General features: G+C 61.8%; 2 protein-coding genes across 5 annotated transcripts; both read right to left on the bottom strand.

The window, feature by feature from the left end:
- Positions 1-2,142: 2,142 nt before the first annotated feature.
- TNF (tumor necrosis factor) lies at positions 2,143-3,849 on the bottom strand (the record flags this gene model as incomplete). Of its 4 annotated transcripts, none has more annotated exons than XM_079781220.1 (4): positions 2,143-2,564; positions 2,856-2,903; positions 3,087-3,123; positions 3,664-3,849. In XM_079781220.1, the coding sequence occupies 4 exons, from the start codon at positions 3,847-3,849 to the stop codon at positions 2,143-2,145; spliced, it is 693 nt and encodes a 230-aa protein (XP_079637346.1). The 4 variants fall into 4 exon arrangements, with proteins under 4 accessions (XP_079637346.1, XP_079637345.1, XP_079637347.1 ...); XM_079781219.1 differs by having other exon boundaries at positions 3,087-3,126; XM_079781221.1 differs by lacking the exon at positions 3,087-3,123 and having other exon boundaries at positions 3,660-3,849.
- A 1,947-nt stretch (positions 3,850-5,796) lies between these two features.
- On the bottom strand, positions 5,797-6,696 carry LTA (lymphotoxin alpha; the record flags this gene model as incomplete). Its single annotated transcript, XM_079781388.1, has 3 exons — positions 6,599-6,696; positions 6,418-6,517; positions 5,797-6,203 (listed from the first exon to the last, which is right to left on the bottom strand). The coding sequence occupies exons 1-3, from the start codon at positions 6,689-6,691 to the stop codon at positions 5,797-5,799; spliced, it is 600 nt and encodes a 199-aa protein (XP_079637514.1). The 5' UTR covers positions 6,692-6,696.
- Between the last annotated feature and the right edge of the window lie 8,319 nt (positions 6,697-15,015).

A 15,015-nucleotide genomic window follows, 5' to 3' on the forward strand; every position in this document is an offset into this window, starting at 1 on the left:
AGGCTGGTGATCACGAGGCTTTGGCTGGTAGTAACCGGTGAAGGCTGGTAGTAACCGGTGAAGGCTGGTGATCATGAGGCTTTGGCTGGTAGTAACCGGGGACCGTTCACTCGAAGGTCCTAGGCTTACAAACTGGAAACACCGCAGGCAAGACGCAGAGTTCAGAGGAAGAAAGCAGGCGGAGGGCTCTGTTCGGACACAGTCCTTTGTCGAGAAGAAACGGCTCCCCAAGCTCAGCCTCGGGACGGGTCCCAGAGGAATTCTCCATGACCGGCTCTGTCCGCGGGACGCCAGCTGGGCTGGCTGCATGGACATTCGCTCCTTCGTCCTTCAGGGGCTCCACAGAGGTTATCAGGAGGTCGATGTACATCTAGATACTGACACAGGACTGGGGCGTTCAAAAGCTTAAGTTCCAAGACTGGTTAAAGCAAGAATAAAATTGTTTCCTCCGGCCTCAACCTACTTGATTTCAGTAATTTGACTGTAGTGACATTGTATTTCTTTGGCTGTTCCTCAGCGGCAGGGAGGAAACCCGGCGTCCGGGCCCCGTGAGAGCGCCTGTTCGCTGGGCCTCCAGGTCTGCCTCCACGTGTGTTTGTGACTCTGGGCCCAGAAGAGCCTCCTGGGGTGGGGGTGCTTTTCTCTTTCCAAGTCCCCACCGCACAGCCCTCCCCTCATCGTTTGCCAAAAAAACCAGGGAGACCAGGCTGCGTGTGGACCCGTCACCCACATCTTATTGCTAGCTTTTTATTGTCTTTTTTCTCTTCAGTCCTACCCACGGAGAGGGGAGGGGATAGGATGGCTGGGCTGAGTGAGCGGGAAAAGCCGGGATTCACGGCGGCCCCGGTCAGGTGCTGTGCGGGGCACCGAGGCAGCTGTTCTCCGGTGGCTGCGTCCGCGGTGGGCATCCCTCCCTCCATTTGACGGGGGAGGTCAGTGACTGGTTCAGGTGGCCAGGTGGGCCAGGTGGGCCAGGTGGGCCGGAGGCCCCCGGGGGTGTGGAGTCCGGATGCCTGACTGTCTGGAAGCCCTTGGCTGTGACTCAGGTGCCGGAGCGCGGGGCTCCTCCTGGTTCTCTCACAGCAGCCAGCAGCCGCCCCTGAGCACCTGAGCACCTGAGCACCTGAGCACCTGAGCTCAGGACTTCCCCTCTCCGGCTGGAATTCCCGGAGCTGGAAATTCCCAGGCCCGAGGCGGAGGCGATTAGGCTGGGCTGCAGGTTCCTATGGGCGGGGCTGTCTGGCTGAGCTCTGTGTTCTGTGGGGTCTCCTGAGCCCAGCAGCCCAGGGAGTGAGGACTGGGTCCAGGGACCCAAGCCCTGTGGAGAGAGGACTTCAGGGAGCAGGCCGCACGCCCAATGCAGAGTTAATTCCAAGAAAGAGACCGAGTTGCTTTTCTAAGCACACTTTATTTCTCGCCACTGACCAGTAGGGCGGTTACAGGCACAGCTCCCCTGGGGAGCAGAGGTTCAGCGATGTAGCGACAGTCAGTCACTAAATCAACATTATTTAGACACCTTGATCAGATCAATGTTTTCTAAAAACACAAGCAAAGGGAGACACCGAGACCAGGAGGCCAGGCGGGAAGAGCCTAGAGTTCAGCTCCATTTTCACGGAAAACATGTCTGAGCCCAGGCGGCCCTTGCGTTGGGTCTCCCCGGACACCTGACCTCCCGAATAAATACTCTTATTAGCAAATAAATAAATAATAAATAATAATAAATAATCACAAGTGCAAACATAAATAGAGGAGCTGGCCCTCTGGGCGCTCTGTCCCAGGGAAGCTTCCCGGAGCATTTGAAGAGAGAAGGGCCTGAGGCCCCTCAGCCAGTTTGTGGGTCAGATCTTCTCGGGGTGCTCTGAGGGGTCTGGCCAGAACGAGAGCTTCCCAGGCCCCAGCCCAGGGGTCCCAGGCTGCGTCCAGGCACCCAAACCTGCATTCGGAGTGCTCGGCAGCGGCCGGTGCCCCGTGGCCCAGGCCACACCACAGTGCACCCTAGGTTTCTGAGTGCTGTTTAAAGTCTTCAGCTCGGAGCCCAGCCCTGAGCCCCTAATCCCCTTTCTGACCCAGAAGGGGATGGCGTGGTCTGAAGGAGTGGGTGACGCAGGCACTGAGGCGGACGAGAATGGACCTCCTGCTCCCTCACAGGGCAACGATCCCGAAGTAGACCTGCCCGGACTCGGAAAAATCGAGATAGTCGGGCAGGTTGGTCTCGGCACTGAGCCGATCGCCCTTGTCCAGCTGGAAGACGCCCCCCAGGTAGATGGGCTCGTACCAGGGCATGGCCTCGGTCCCCTCTGGGCTCTCCCGCTGGCAGGGGCTCTTGATGGCATAGAGGAGGTTGATCTTCTCCTTGTAGGAGACGGCAAAGCGGCTGACGATGTGGGTGAGCAGCACGGGGCTGTGAGGGCAGCCTCTGCCCTTGAAGAGGACCTGGGAGTAGACCAGGTACAGCCCACTCAATGGCACCACCAGCTGGTTGTCCGTCAGGTTGACACCATTGGCCAGGAGCGCGTTGGCCACCTTGCTCTGCCACTGCAGCTGCCCCACGGTTTGCTGGTTTGCTGGAGGGAGGGAGAGGGGAGTCAGGGTGACCCTGTCAGTTCCACCCCCACATCCTGCCCACCCCCCACATCCTGTTCCTGTCCCCTCTGTCTTCCCATATCCCATCTGCCACGAGGTTCTGAGCATTCCCCCAGGCCTGGGGTGCTTCTCCTCCCTCCCCACCTTGAATTCAGTTCTTCTCTCAGGGTCTCCAAGGACTGTCTGCCCTCAGCCTGGGCTCAGCTCCCAAACCCTAGCCCTGCCCAGCCCACCTGCTTCTGCATCCCTCAGACCACCCTCAGAACTCTTACCTACAACATGGGCCACAGGCTTGTCACCTGGGGTTCGAGAAGATAATCCTGAGGAGGAAAGAGGAAAGAAAAAGGTGAAACCCTTAAGTTTCCCCCAAAATAGCCTGCTACTTTGACTTCCATTCCTCATCCCTCCACCCCCAGGTGTAAATTTCCCCGCTGCTACCATCCGAGGGCTAACACCAACTCTACCCAAACCCAGAAGTAGGAGAGAGGCTAGGCGACACTCACCGAGGGTCTGGGCCAGTGGGAGGCTGCCCATCGGGAACTGCTGGGGAGAAGGAGGAGGATTAGCATCAGAGCAGGTGGGGGGGGGGGCGGACAGCTGGCTGCTTAGCTAGTGTGTACTCCCTGCCTGATGTGTCTAGTTTTCTCTCCACCCATCCATGCATTCACTCACCCACCCATTTGACAATCTTTTGTTGAGTGCTGTCCATGAGGCAGACTCCCTATCTCCATCTCTCCTTATTTCTCCTTCCTTCACCTCGTCTCTTTCATGCCTCCCATCTCTGTTGATCTCTGCATCTTTATTCTTATCACTTGTTTGCTCCCTTGCTCTCTACTCGTGCCCCACGTCCCTCTACACATCTCTCTTGAGATGTGCTGGTCTGCCTGCTCATCCATTCACTCAGCACATGTCAGTGAGCACCTTCTGGGTGACAGGTCCCCTCTCCAGCCTGCTCTCTCCACTTCTCTTTCTGCCTCCCCGTCTTTCCCCAGTGTTCCCTCCCCACCTCTCACCCTCCTTCTCCCCCATTTCTCTCTTGGTGGCAGGAGGAGGGGGGGCCAAGGCTGGCGAGGCACTCACCTCTTCCCTCTGGGGGCCGATCACCCCCAAGTGCAGCAGGCAGAAGAGTGTGGTGGCTCCTGCCACGAGGAGGAAGGAGAAGAGGCTGATGCACAGGCACCGTCTGGAGCCCTGGGGGCCCCCTGCCTTCTTGGGGAGCGCCTCCTCCGCCAGCTCCACGTCGCGGATCATGCTCTCAGTGCTCATGCTGTGTCTCCCAGAGGCCAGGGAGGGCGTCGGGTGTCGGTGGGGCGTGTCGCTGAGAGACCACTTCCAGGGGGTCCGAGCTGGTCTCTCCCCGTCCTCGCTGAGGAGCTTCTGCTGGCTGGCTGTGCCGCAGCTGCCTTTATAGCCTGGGGAGAGGAGGGCGGGGAGTCTCATTCAGCCAGCGGAAAACTTCCTTGGTGGAGAAACCCATGAGCTCATCTGGAGGAAGCGGTAGTGGGCCTGCACCTTCTGTCTCGGGTTGGTTTCTTCTCCATTGCGGGGGTGGGGATTTGGAAAGTTGGGGACACCCAGGCATCAAGGATACTGGCCCCCTCCCCATCTGGATTTGAAGGTGGCCTTGCTGGGCCAGTCAGGGTTATGAATGTAGGACCCTAAAGGCTGGACCTCAGTTCCCCTCTGCCCCCCAATTCCCATCGTCTCCATTCCTTTGGGGGACCAGGGCTGTGGCCTGTTTCCCCCCGATTTCCAGACAGGACTCACATGGGGGCAGCACCGGAAATGGGAGGGGTTCAGAGAGCTGAGTCCTTGACGGAAGAAAAAGGGGGAAACCTGCTGGTCCTGAGCTGGGGCTGGGGTCCCTGGGAGAGAAGGGGATGGGCCCCTAGAGGCCTGGGGGAAGAGCAGGGGCAAGCCTGGGACAACCCAGAGGGAGGGAGGCAGCCTGGGAACCCCGAACCCCACAGGGCAGGCCTTCCCCTTTCGTTCTGACGGACTCAACAGTGCTGTTTCGGTCTTGGCTCCAAAGGCACCCGAGGCCCTCATTTTTGTATGAAGCCTGTGTGTGGCCACGGACCCCAAAGACCTCCTGCTTCCTCAGACCCCTGGAAAGGGCCTAGTCCCAGAGCCCCTGGGCATGACCATGCTTCCCGGCCCCCCACCTTGGAGGCTTTCAGGGGATCCCCATGCTCCACCCCATAGTCCTGTAGACCCTCCGGTGGGGTCACTTCTCTCTGGACGCTCCCTGTAACCCCACTCCCCGCAGCCTCTGCCTGTGGCCATATCTGCCAGGGCTCCCCTGACCTACCCGCTGCAGACCTGAACCCGCACCCTTCCTTCACCTTCTTAGCTAACCCTTCGGTTCCCTGCAGGGCCTGGCTGCCCTCCCCCCCGCAGGCCCCTGCACCTCTGTGTGCCCCAGCTCCCCTCCAAGGCCTCTGTCCTCCCTCCTTCAACAGCCCGAGACATTCTTCCCTCCCAGACAGACGGACAGAGCCAGGCGCATCTCACAGAAAAAGCTTTTTTTTTTTTTTTAATATATTTTATTGGTTTTTTTACAGAGAGGAAGAGAGAGGGATAGAGAGTTAGAAACATCGATGAGAGAGAAACATCGACCAGCTGCCTCCTGCACACCCCCTACTGGGGATGTGCCCCCAACCAAGGTACATGCCCTTGACCGGAATCGAACCCGGGACCCTTGAGTCCGCAGGCCGAAGCTCTATCCACTGAGCCAAACCGGTTTTGGCCAGAAAAAGCTTTATTGGCCGCAGGGAGGTGCCGATGTCTCCTGGTGAGGTGTCTCCTGGTGAGGTGTCGGCGGGGGCTCTGCTCCTAGGGCCTGGCCGCCTGCACTGGCCCCTCCAGGGCAGCCGAGATGACCCCCAGCATCGGGTGGGCACACTTATCTCTGTCCCCTATCTCTCCCTTCGCTCCATCCCATCCTCCATAAATAAATAACTTATTCTCTTCTCCTCATAAATACCCCCCTCCCTGCCTCCAGACAGCCACCTGCTCCCCGTGTCCTGCCCCGCGGGCCGCGGCAGCACAGAGCGGAGGGTGGGGGGTGGAACCCTGGGTGCCCAGAGCGCCTCCTTGGAAGCCCCAGGTGACGTGCGGAAAGGTCACAGGCCAGGCGACCTTTGAATGGTCAGGGTGGAGGCAACATGGGGAGAAGGCCTTGAAACCAACTTTTTTTCTTTCTGGAATTTTCTACAGAGCGAAAGCTCCAAAGAAGACAGTACTGGGCCCGAGGAGCAGGTGGTCGATGCCGTCCGTGCTGGTGGAGAGCTGGTCGCCCTGGGTGAGCAGGAACACCGCCCCCTGGTACACCGAGCGCACCCAGGGCCCCTGCGGCCCGGGGCGCACGGACTTCTGCGCGCTGAGCAGCGGCACGTGGGCCGGGTACTGGGCGGAGGAGAGCTGCACCTCGTGCGCCAGGTGGAGCGGGGCGGCCGCGGGGCAGCAGCCCGGCCCGGCGAAGACCACCTGCGAGTAGATGAAGTAGAGGCCGCTGGCCGGCACCAGCAGCGAGTTGTTGCGCAGCGAGAAGCCGTGGCGCAGGAAGGCGCGGTCGGAGCTCGCTCTCCAGCGCAGCGCGTCCCGGGCGCCGGGGTCGCCTAGGAAGAGCCAGAGGGGGTGTCCGGGCCCTGGCCTCCGAGGTCTCAGTCCCTGAAGAAGCAGGTGCCGGCCCAAGTTCCGGGGGTGTTGGGAGGACAGGAGTGGGAGCCGGTTTGCAGGGGGTGGGGGGGGCTGCGGGAGGTGGAGTAGACAGCTGTTTGGGCCTTGAAGGGGGTAGCGGGAGGGCGAGGGGTTGTGTCTGGGGGTGTTTACCAACAAGGTGAGCGGCAGGTTTGAGGGTGCCTTGTGCGAAGTGCTTCTGGGGGTGCTGATGGGCAGTCTGCGCAGCTGAGAGGCCAACATCGGGGAGCCCCTAGGGGAGAGCAGAGTTGGGGGCTCTGGGGCCCAAGGTTCGGCTGGGCCACCCCTGCACCCCCTTCTCCTGCAGTCTCACCTGGGCCGCAGGTGGCAGGGCCAGCAGCAGCCCCAGGAGCAGGAGGGGGGCGCCACACCCCCTCCGCAGGCAGAGGTGTCCAGGTGGTGGCATGGGAGACCTGCAGGGGGGAGACGTGAGGGGCGGGGCGGGCGCACGGCCCAGCCGGCCTCCTCCCCAGGCGACAGCCACCGCGAGACAGGGTGACAGGCAGAGACGGGACCAGAGGCAGTCGGGAACCGAGGTGAGCGAGCAGGGGAGACAGAGACGCGGAGGGAGGGGAGCAGAGCGGGCCGGAGGCAGACACAGAGGCTGTGTGACAGACAGGGAGAGACCCACCCGACCCGGAGTGAGAGACAGGAACAAACCAAAGCCCAGCGCCCAGGCCCAGGCCCAGGCAGGAGGCGCGGGAGGCGTGGGGAGAGCCACCGAGGGGCGCGGGGAGATGGGGTGGCAGAGGCTCACCTGCTGTCGCCCCGGGGGCCCTTTATAGAGGAAGCGGCGGCGGCAGCGGCAGGCGGTTCTGGGCCGGCTGGCCGGGGAAGCCCCCAGGGCTCAGGAGGTGCTGCCTTTCAGCCGAAGGCAGGAAGGCTGAGGCCCCGAGAGAACCAACCGCAGGCTGCGCGGACGCCTGGGTTCTGGGAAAGGGTGGGGGGTCAGGGGAATTGTGGGCCGGGAGGGCCAGGGAGTGGGGTCAGGCTGAGGAGTTCCAGAGAAGGACGGTGAATTCGGGGAGCCCAGGGCAGCAGCTGGGTGTGGGCTGGAGGCCTGGCTCCCTGGAGGGCGGTTCGTGGAACAGCTCGGCGTCCCTCCGACTGCGGGCTTCTCTCTGGGCCCACCCTCTCGGGCACCCCGTCCTGTCCCGGCGGCCCTGCCCCGGTGCCCAGTGCGCACTCTCATGTCGGGGTTCACACCGAGGAGCCTGGGACACGCGCCGCGCCGGGGCCCTTGGTTATGGCTCTGTCCTGGGCGGCATGCACGTCCCGACCCGGACATGATGCCGGGCTCATCGCACGCCAGAGGGTGCCCCCCTCACCGGGCCTTCCCTTCGTGGCCCCGCAGATCGGGTTCCATAGCCCCACACAAGCACCGCGCCCGGGGAGGGGTGCAGCGGGTTTCGGCGTGGGGCCCGGCTTGCTGTGAGCTGTGAGGGGCTCCCCCTCTGACGGCAGCCTGGCAGGGTCCCGCCTGGTGGCAGCCACGCAGCCGCCACTGCACAGGTTCGCAGGTCCCTCCCAGCGAGCGCCCGCCAGGCCGGCCACTCTGGCCTCACGCCGACGGGCCCTTCCTGCTTGTGCGCGGCCGATACATGAAGCCACACCGAGCGCGCATTGGCGTGTGGCTTCTTCCGGCCGCGCTGCGTGAGCCCCAGGACGGCTGCGATGACTTTCTGTTGTGTGAAGAGACTAATTGATGTGTCCTGGAACTGGGCCAGCTTGAAAACATTGACGTGAACATTCTTGAACACGAGCCAGTTTTCACTTTGCTTGTAAGTTGCAGGTTAAAAACAAGTGAGGTTTCTAAAGATGATTGTGTTCATGTTTCATGAGACTGAGAACACAGCCATGGCTGTCCCTAATGCCGTCAGCTTCCATTCGCAGTTTTGGAGGGGCTGGTGCTGAGGGTGGTGGTGATGGAGGCGCAACCCTCCTCCCTGGGCGCGGGGCGCGGGGCGCGGGCCCTCTCCTGGCAGCGAGCCCCGGGGCGGGTGCTGTGCTCAGTGACCTCCAGGGTGTGCACCCTCCTCCAGGGTGCCCCCTGCTCCCCCCGCAGCCCCGCAGCGCTGCCTTTCAGGCCTTATAGTCTTATCTGTGATTTCTTTGCGTTCTCATTCCGTATCCTTAGCGTTTTCTCTGTTCCACTGACATGTATTGAGCACCTTGCACAAGACCTTGAGAATGCAGACGCGAAGGACAGGCTCCTGACCTCCGGGACCTCAAAACCCAGAGTGGGAGACAGGGAAGTTACCGGGACATGACAGCAGGTGTGACAAGATCCATGACGGGGCGCTCGGGGAGAGGGGCTCAGGCACTAGGCATCGAGGCAAGGACGGTGAGGAGGAGTTCAGACGGAGGGAGCCGTGAGTGCGCAGATGGCAGGCGTGTGCTGAGCGGTACGATTGGCTGCCGGCGCAGGGGAAGGGGCCTGGCATGTGGCTGGGAACTCCTCCTGAAGGTCTGAGACCCCCAAGGAGCCTGCACGTCGCTGACTGTGGTGGGAGCCACCAAACGGCGCCGGATTGGTGTTAGGAAAACGGGTCTGGCCGCTACGAGGAAGTGGATGGGGCGGGAGCCGGGGGGGGGGGGGCGGGGGGCGGCGGCGGGGGAACCCAGAGGTGTGCAGACCAGTCAGGAGGGCTCGCAGGTGACGGGAGCCTGCATTTCTGCGGGAGCCGCAGCAGGAGAGTGGAAAGGAGGAGTTTCTAGGCAAAGCCCACGGGCCTGGCGGCTGAGCAGGTGTGAGGGAGGAAGAGCCGTGGTCACAGAGGCGTCTGTAAATATCGTGGCCTGCCTCTCGGGTTCTGCTCTTCGAACCTCTCTGTCTCGGTCGCCGTTGGTTCCCCTCGGGTTCCTGCCCCTTTCCTTTTCTCTGTGCCCCTCTTTCTCTGGGGCCCTTTCTTCTTCCTGTCGTCTCTCTGCCTCCCTAATGGTAGGGCTGATGGACAGAGACCGCCGCTCTAGAAAAGTATAAAAGGGCCTTGCAATTACAGCGAGAAAGAGAAACCGTGAGGTCAGAGAGCGGGACGGAGCACGGATGGACAGAAAGGGGAAGGGGAGGCGTGGTGGGAGGCGAGGGAGGCAGAGAGGGGGGGCAGGGCTGTCACGGGGGCACTGTGCTGAGGGCGCCTCTTCAGATGGGCCAATCTTGGTTTCGATCTCAGTTTCGAAGGAGGTTGTGTGAAATTTGGTTTCTTTCTTGGGGTGGCCGGCAGCTGGCCCGGGGCTTTCCCGAGGGGAGTGCTGGTGCCTGGAGCCTGCGCCCCAGCTCGGCCCGGTCTCACTGTGGTCTCGGCAGAGGCCAGGGGACTCTCCGAGGCTTCCAACCTGCTGAGACGGCACTCGCCTCAAACCTAAACTTGGCCTCAAAATCGAAATTGGGATTTAATACCGACTTTGACTCTAACCCAAATTTAACCTCAACCCAAATCACAGCTCAAACCCAACCCTAACGTAACATCTAAACACATCTCAATAAATGAACCCCAAACAGATTCTCTAAACTAACCCAACCTTGTCTCTAGAGCTAATCTTGAAACCAACTAGCACCATGCCCAACCCTATGGTTAAGCCTGACTCTAAGTGTAGACCCAGCCTGCACCACAAAGCTAGAGTGAGATTTAGCCCGCTTTGCCTGGGGCTCCTCCCTCCCTCCACGGAGGCCGGGCTGCTGTGGGCCGAGGGGCACAGTGGCGGCCAATCAGCCAGGGCCCGGCTCCGGGAGCCCACAGCCCAGTGAGGCCAGGCCAGGGCCCGGCTCCTGGAGCCCACAGCCCAGTGAGGCCAGGGCCTGGCTCCGGGAGCCCACAGCCCAGTGAGGCCAGGGCCCGGCTCCTGGAGCCCACAGCCCAGTGAGGCCAGGCCAGGGCCCGGCTCCGGGAGCCCACAGCCCAGTGAGGCCAGGCCAGGGCCCGGCTCCTGGAGCCCACAGCCCAGTGAGGCCAGGCCAGGGCCCGGCTCCGGGAGCCCACAGCCCAGTGAGGCCAGGCCAGGGCCCGGCTCCGGGAGCCCACAGCCCAGTGAGGCCAGGGCCCAGCTCCGGGAGCCCACAGCCCAGTGAGGCCAGGGCCCAGCTCCGGGAGCCCACAGCCCAGTGAGGCCAGGCCAGGGCCCGGCTCCGGGAGCGCACAGCCCAGTGAGGCCAGGGCCCGGCTCCGGGAGCCCACAGCCCAGTGAGGCCAGGGCCCGGCTCCGGGAGCCCACAGCCCAGTGAGGCCAGGCCAGGGCCCGGCTCCGGGAGCCCACAGCCCAGTGAGGCCAGGCCAGGGCCCGGCTCCGGGAGCCCACAGCCCAGTGAGGCCAGGGCCCGGCTCCGGGAGCCCACAGCCCAGTGAGGCCAGGGCCCGGCTCCGGGAGCCCACAGCCCAGTGAGGCCAGGCCAGGGCCCGGCTCCGGGAGCCCACAGCCCAGTGAGGCCAGGGCCCGGCTCCGGGAGCCCACAGCCCAGTGAGGCCAGGCCAGGCGGAGGAAGCGCGCCAAGGAGGGATCGGCCTGATCAGAGGGGCAGGTCGGGAAGGGCCTCTCTGAGAGGTGGCGTTTAGGCTGAGGCCCACATGACAAGAGAGACCAGGTGACGTTTGGAGGAAAGGCATTCCAGGCAACAGGCCAGCTTCTGCACAGTCCAGGAGGCGGGCGCCCAGGGGTGAGGGGAGCAGAGGGAGCTGGGTGGCTGGAGCAGAGGAAGGGGAGGGGGGAGATGCAGTCGGAGGGAGAGGGGAGAGCGGGCCCAGACCACGCACGGGCCAGGGGAGCAGGGTAAAGCATCTGGGGTTAGTCAACCGTGGGACGCTTTGGAGGATTCAGTGTGCGTGTGCGTGTGCGTGTGCGTGTGCGAGAGACAGAGAGAACGGCGCAGAGATGGGAGGCGGAGGTGACTGGCCTTTTTTATTATTTATTTATTTATTTATTTTTTTAAACATATTTTATTGATCTTTTACAGAGAGGAAGGGAGAGGGACAGAGAGCCAGAAACATCGATGAGAGAGAAACATCGACCAGCTGCCTCCTGCACACTCCCTACTGGGGATGTGCCCACAACCAAGGTACATGCCCTTGACCGGAATCGAACCCGGGACCCTTCAGTCCGCAGGCCGACGCTCTATCCACTGAGCCAAACCAGTTTCGGCATGACTGGCTTTTTAAAAAATATATATATTTTATTGACTTTCTACAGAGAGGAAGGGAGAGGGATAGAGAGCCAGAAACATCGATGAGAGAGAAACATCGACCAGCTGCCTCCTGCACACTCCCTACTGGGGATGTGCCCGCAACCAAGGTACATGCCCCTGACCGGAACCGAACCTGGGACCCCCCAGTCCACAGGCCGATGCCCCATCCACTGAGCCAAACCGGTTTCGGCGAGATTGGCCTTTTTAAAAGATCCCTGTGGCTCCTCCGTGTAGCTGGCTTGCAGAAGCAGCACTGAGAGCAGGAACACCGTCAGGAGGCAGTTGCTGTAATCCTGGAGAGCAGATGGGGCAGCCATGAAGGGTAGAATTGACAGGACCAGATGAAGGATCGGACGGATGGCCAGGTGGGGGTGAAGGTGGGGAGACGGGGAGAGCTGCAGGGTCCTGAGGTGGGAGAACCAGAAGTCTGAGGTTGGATTTGCTGTCTGACTCTATTGGACAGACACCAAGGGGAGATGTCACTTGGCAGTTGGAGGAGTCTGGGTGCACAGGCCAGGTCAGAGGTCGGAGGCCACCCTGGGCACTGTCAGCATCAGCAGGTGTGCCGCCTGTGCATCCCGAGGCCCGTCGGAGGTGTGTGTTTCTCATGACGACGGCTGTGTGTCTTCCACGCTCACTTCCACAAGCAGCACCCCCTGCTTCCAGAGACGAAGCCGTCCTACCCCACAAGGACACGCCCACCGCCCCACTTCATGGTGCTCCGTGGACGCCTCCTGTTCCCACCCTCTGTTTCATTTCTGAAAGCATCCTCCTCTGGCACCTGAAACCTGGACTCTCCCAATGCTCCTTCTCTCATTGGTGAAGCCTGCCCTTCCTCCTACCTGCCACCAGGGGCAGGGGCAGGGGCAGGGGCCGGGCAGGGTCAGGGTCAGGGGCAGGGGCAGGGGCAGGGGCCAGAGTAGGGTCAGGGTCAGGGGCTGGGTCAGAGTAAGGGTCTGGGTCAGGGTCAGGATCAGGGTCTGGGCAGGTTCAGGGGCAGGGTCAGGGGCTGGGTCAGAGTAAGGGTCTGGGTCAGGGTCAGGATCAGGGTCTGGGCAGGTTCAGGGTCAGGGTCAGGGGCTGGGTCAGAGTAAGGGTCTGGGTCAGGGTCAGGATCAGGGTCTGGGCAGGGTCAGGGGCAGAGGCCGGGCAGGGTCAGGGGCAGAGGCCGGGCAGGGTCAGGGGCAGGGTCAGGGGCAGGGTCAGGGGCAGGGTCAGGGGCTGGGTCAGGGTCAGGGTCAGTCAGGGTCTAGGGCAGGGGCAGGATCAGCGGTTGTGGCCTGGGAGCCTCCTCCTCCCCCAGAGGCCTTTGCCACACTCTCCTGTCCGCACAGCAGTCTTCCTCACCAACATCACCACGCTCCTCACAACTGGTATGCCTCGCTGTTTTCCTCCATCTCACCCCCACCACCATCTCTAGAGACTTTAAAGTCAAAAGAGGAGGCTTGCACTCGGCCTCAGTGCTTCAGCTCTGGAATCCCTCCCTACCGGATGTTCACTAAGAAGACCTAGACGTCATTTGGGAAACGTGATGGTCTCCCTCCTGTCTCTCTCCTGCGCAGCCAAGCATGCAGGCGTCATGCCACCTGCCCACTGCCCCCCAAGGCCCTTCTCGCCTTCTCACCTGGTCCCGTCCCCTGCAGGGATGTGGTCCCCAGGCTCCCACCGCTGCTTTGCCCTCACTTGTGATGCCGTCACCTGTTTTTTGTTCTTAATCCTCGCCTGAGGATATTTTCCCATTGATTTTTAGAGAGAGTGGAAGAGAGAGGGAGAGACAGAGAAACAGCAATGTGAGAGGGGCACATTGATTGGCTGCCTCCTGCATGAGCCGCAACCAGGGCCTGGGCAGGGGAGGAGCCTGCAACCGAGTACGTGCCCTTGATGGCATCGAACCCGGGACCCTTTGGTCCGGAGGCTGACGCTCTGTCCACTGAGCCACACTGGCCAGGGCGTGCTGGCATCCATTTTGCCGAGCGAAAGCCACCCAGGGCGGGGCTCCTGGCTTCTTTCTTTTCCCTTCACTGTGCTCGGCCTCCCTTTCTTCCGACTCGGGGAGCGCGCCTCCTGCCCGCGGGCCCTTTGTCCGTCCCCCACTTCCTCTCACCGCACCCTTTCTCCCTCTTAGGCTTTCTCTTTTCTTGCTCCTCTTCATTTCACAAATTCAAGTTTTTTTCTTGAAAATAAAAAAATCCTTCCCCGACTCTCTCTCTCCCTTCCATCTCTCACCTTCCTTTTCTGTGTGATGTCTCAAGAGACAGCTAACCACCCTAACCAACCACTTTTTCGGGAACTGGTAGAATTTCCTCATCTGTAAAATCTGTGGGTTGAGCTAGAGACAATTCTTAGTTTCTTCCGTATTGGCCATTCTCTGACTTTGTACCCACCACCTCCCTTTCCCCACCTCCTACTCGCTCTTGGCCTGTGTGAGGCGACTTCTGCCCTCTGTAAGTGGAAACTCTCTTCTCAAAATTGGTAATCACCCAGTTCCTGAGCCTCCGCCCGCCCGCCCGCCCGCCCGCCCTCCCGACCTCCCGAAGCCTCAGAGGGCTCTCTCCTCCGGGCCTCTGGTCGTCCTCGTGCTCTGCCGTGCGCCCTCTTTTGGGGATCCTGTCCACTCAGGTTCAACCTCCACGGGAGAGGAGTTTCACCCAAATCGACCCCTGGGGCGCATCCCTGCCGGCCGGAACCCGCCCCTGCCGGCCAGCACCCCGGCTCCCAGGCCTCCGCGGCACCTCCATTACTGTGTGTGGTTGTCACGGGCACACGGGTAGTGTGTTTCGGTAGATGGCAAGCGCTGCGGCAGTGGCTGCCTCTCTCTGTGCCCACTGTCTGGCAGCTGGGAAAGGTGCTGGTTGTGTCTGCACGGACCCGCCTTTCCCCGTGGCCACGCACCTCCTTTGTTCAGGCATCATCACTTTCCGACCCTCGGCTTCACACTTGGCCATCGCAGACTCCCCTTCCCGCACTGGCACCACCCCACCAGTTGTCTCGCCGTGACAGCCTCGGAAGTGTATGAACTCTGCTCCCTCCTTAACACCACCTGCAGCTGTTGGCACCTCCGGGGTCTCATTACCGCCAGCGAGTCCATGATGATTCCCTCATTCTTTAGCCGTGTGGCCTCGAGCAAGCCACAGGACGTTATGAGCCTCGGTCTCCTCACCTGTACAATGGACCCCCTCCTGGACGGCCGGGGGCAGGGTTACTGGAGTTAAGAAACGGACCAGGTCATACATAGCAGGTGTTCAAAACACCACTTTCTTCTGCCCATGCGCGTGCCCGGCAGCGCTCCCGCCCTCGGCCGCAGCCCGAGCCCTCTGCGGGCATCTGCGGGCATCTGGGCATGCCAGAGCCGCGCCCGCCAACACTGCTCCCCGCTCCTGGGCTTCCTCACCCGCACGCTCTTCTCCTCAACACTCTGCTTTGGACTCCCTGTCTCTGCTCAAGCCCTTCCGTGACCTCTGGCGCCCCCCTCCCCGCACACAGAAACGCTGCCCATTGGCCAGCCATGCTCCATGCCCTCGCCTGCTCAGGGCGCTCTTGTGCACACACACCGC

This window comes from Cnephaeus nilssonii (genome assembly GCF_951640355.1).
Source record: "Cnephaeus nilssonii genome assembly, chromosome: 9".
In the NCBI taxonomy this organism is placed as follows: Eukaryota; Metazoa; Chordata; class Mammalia; order Chiroptera; family Vespertilionidae; genus Cnephaeus; species Cnephaeus nilssonii.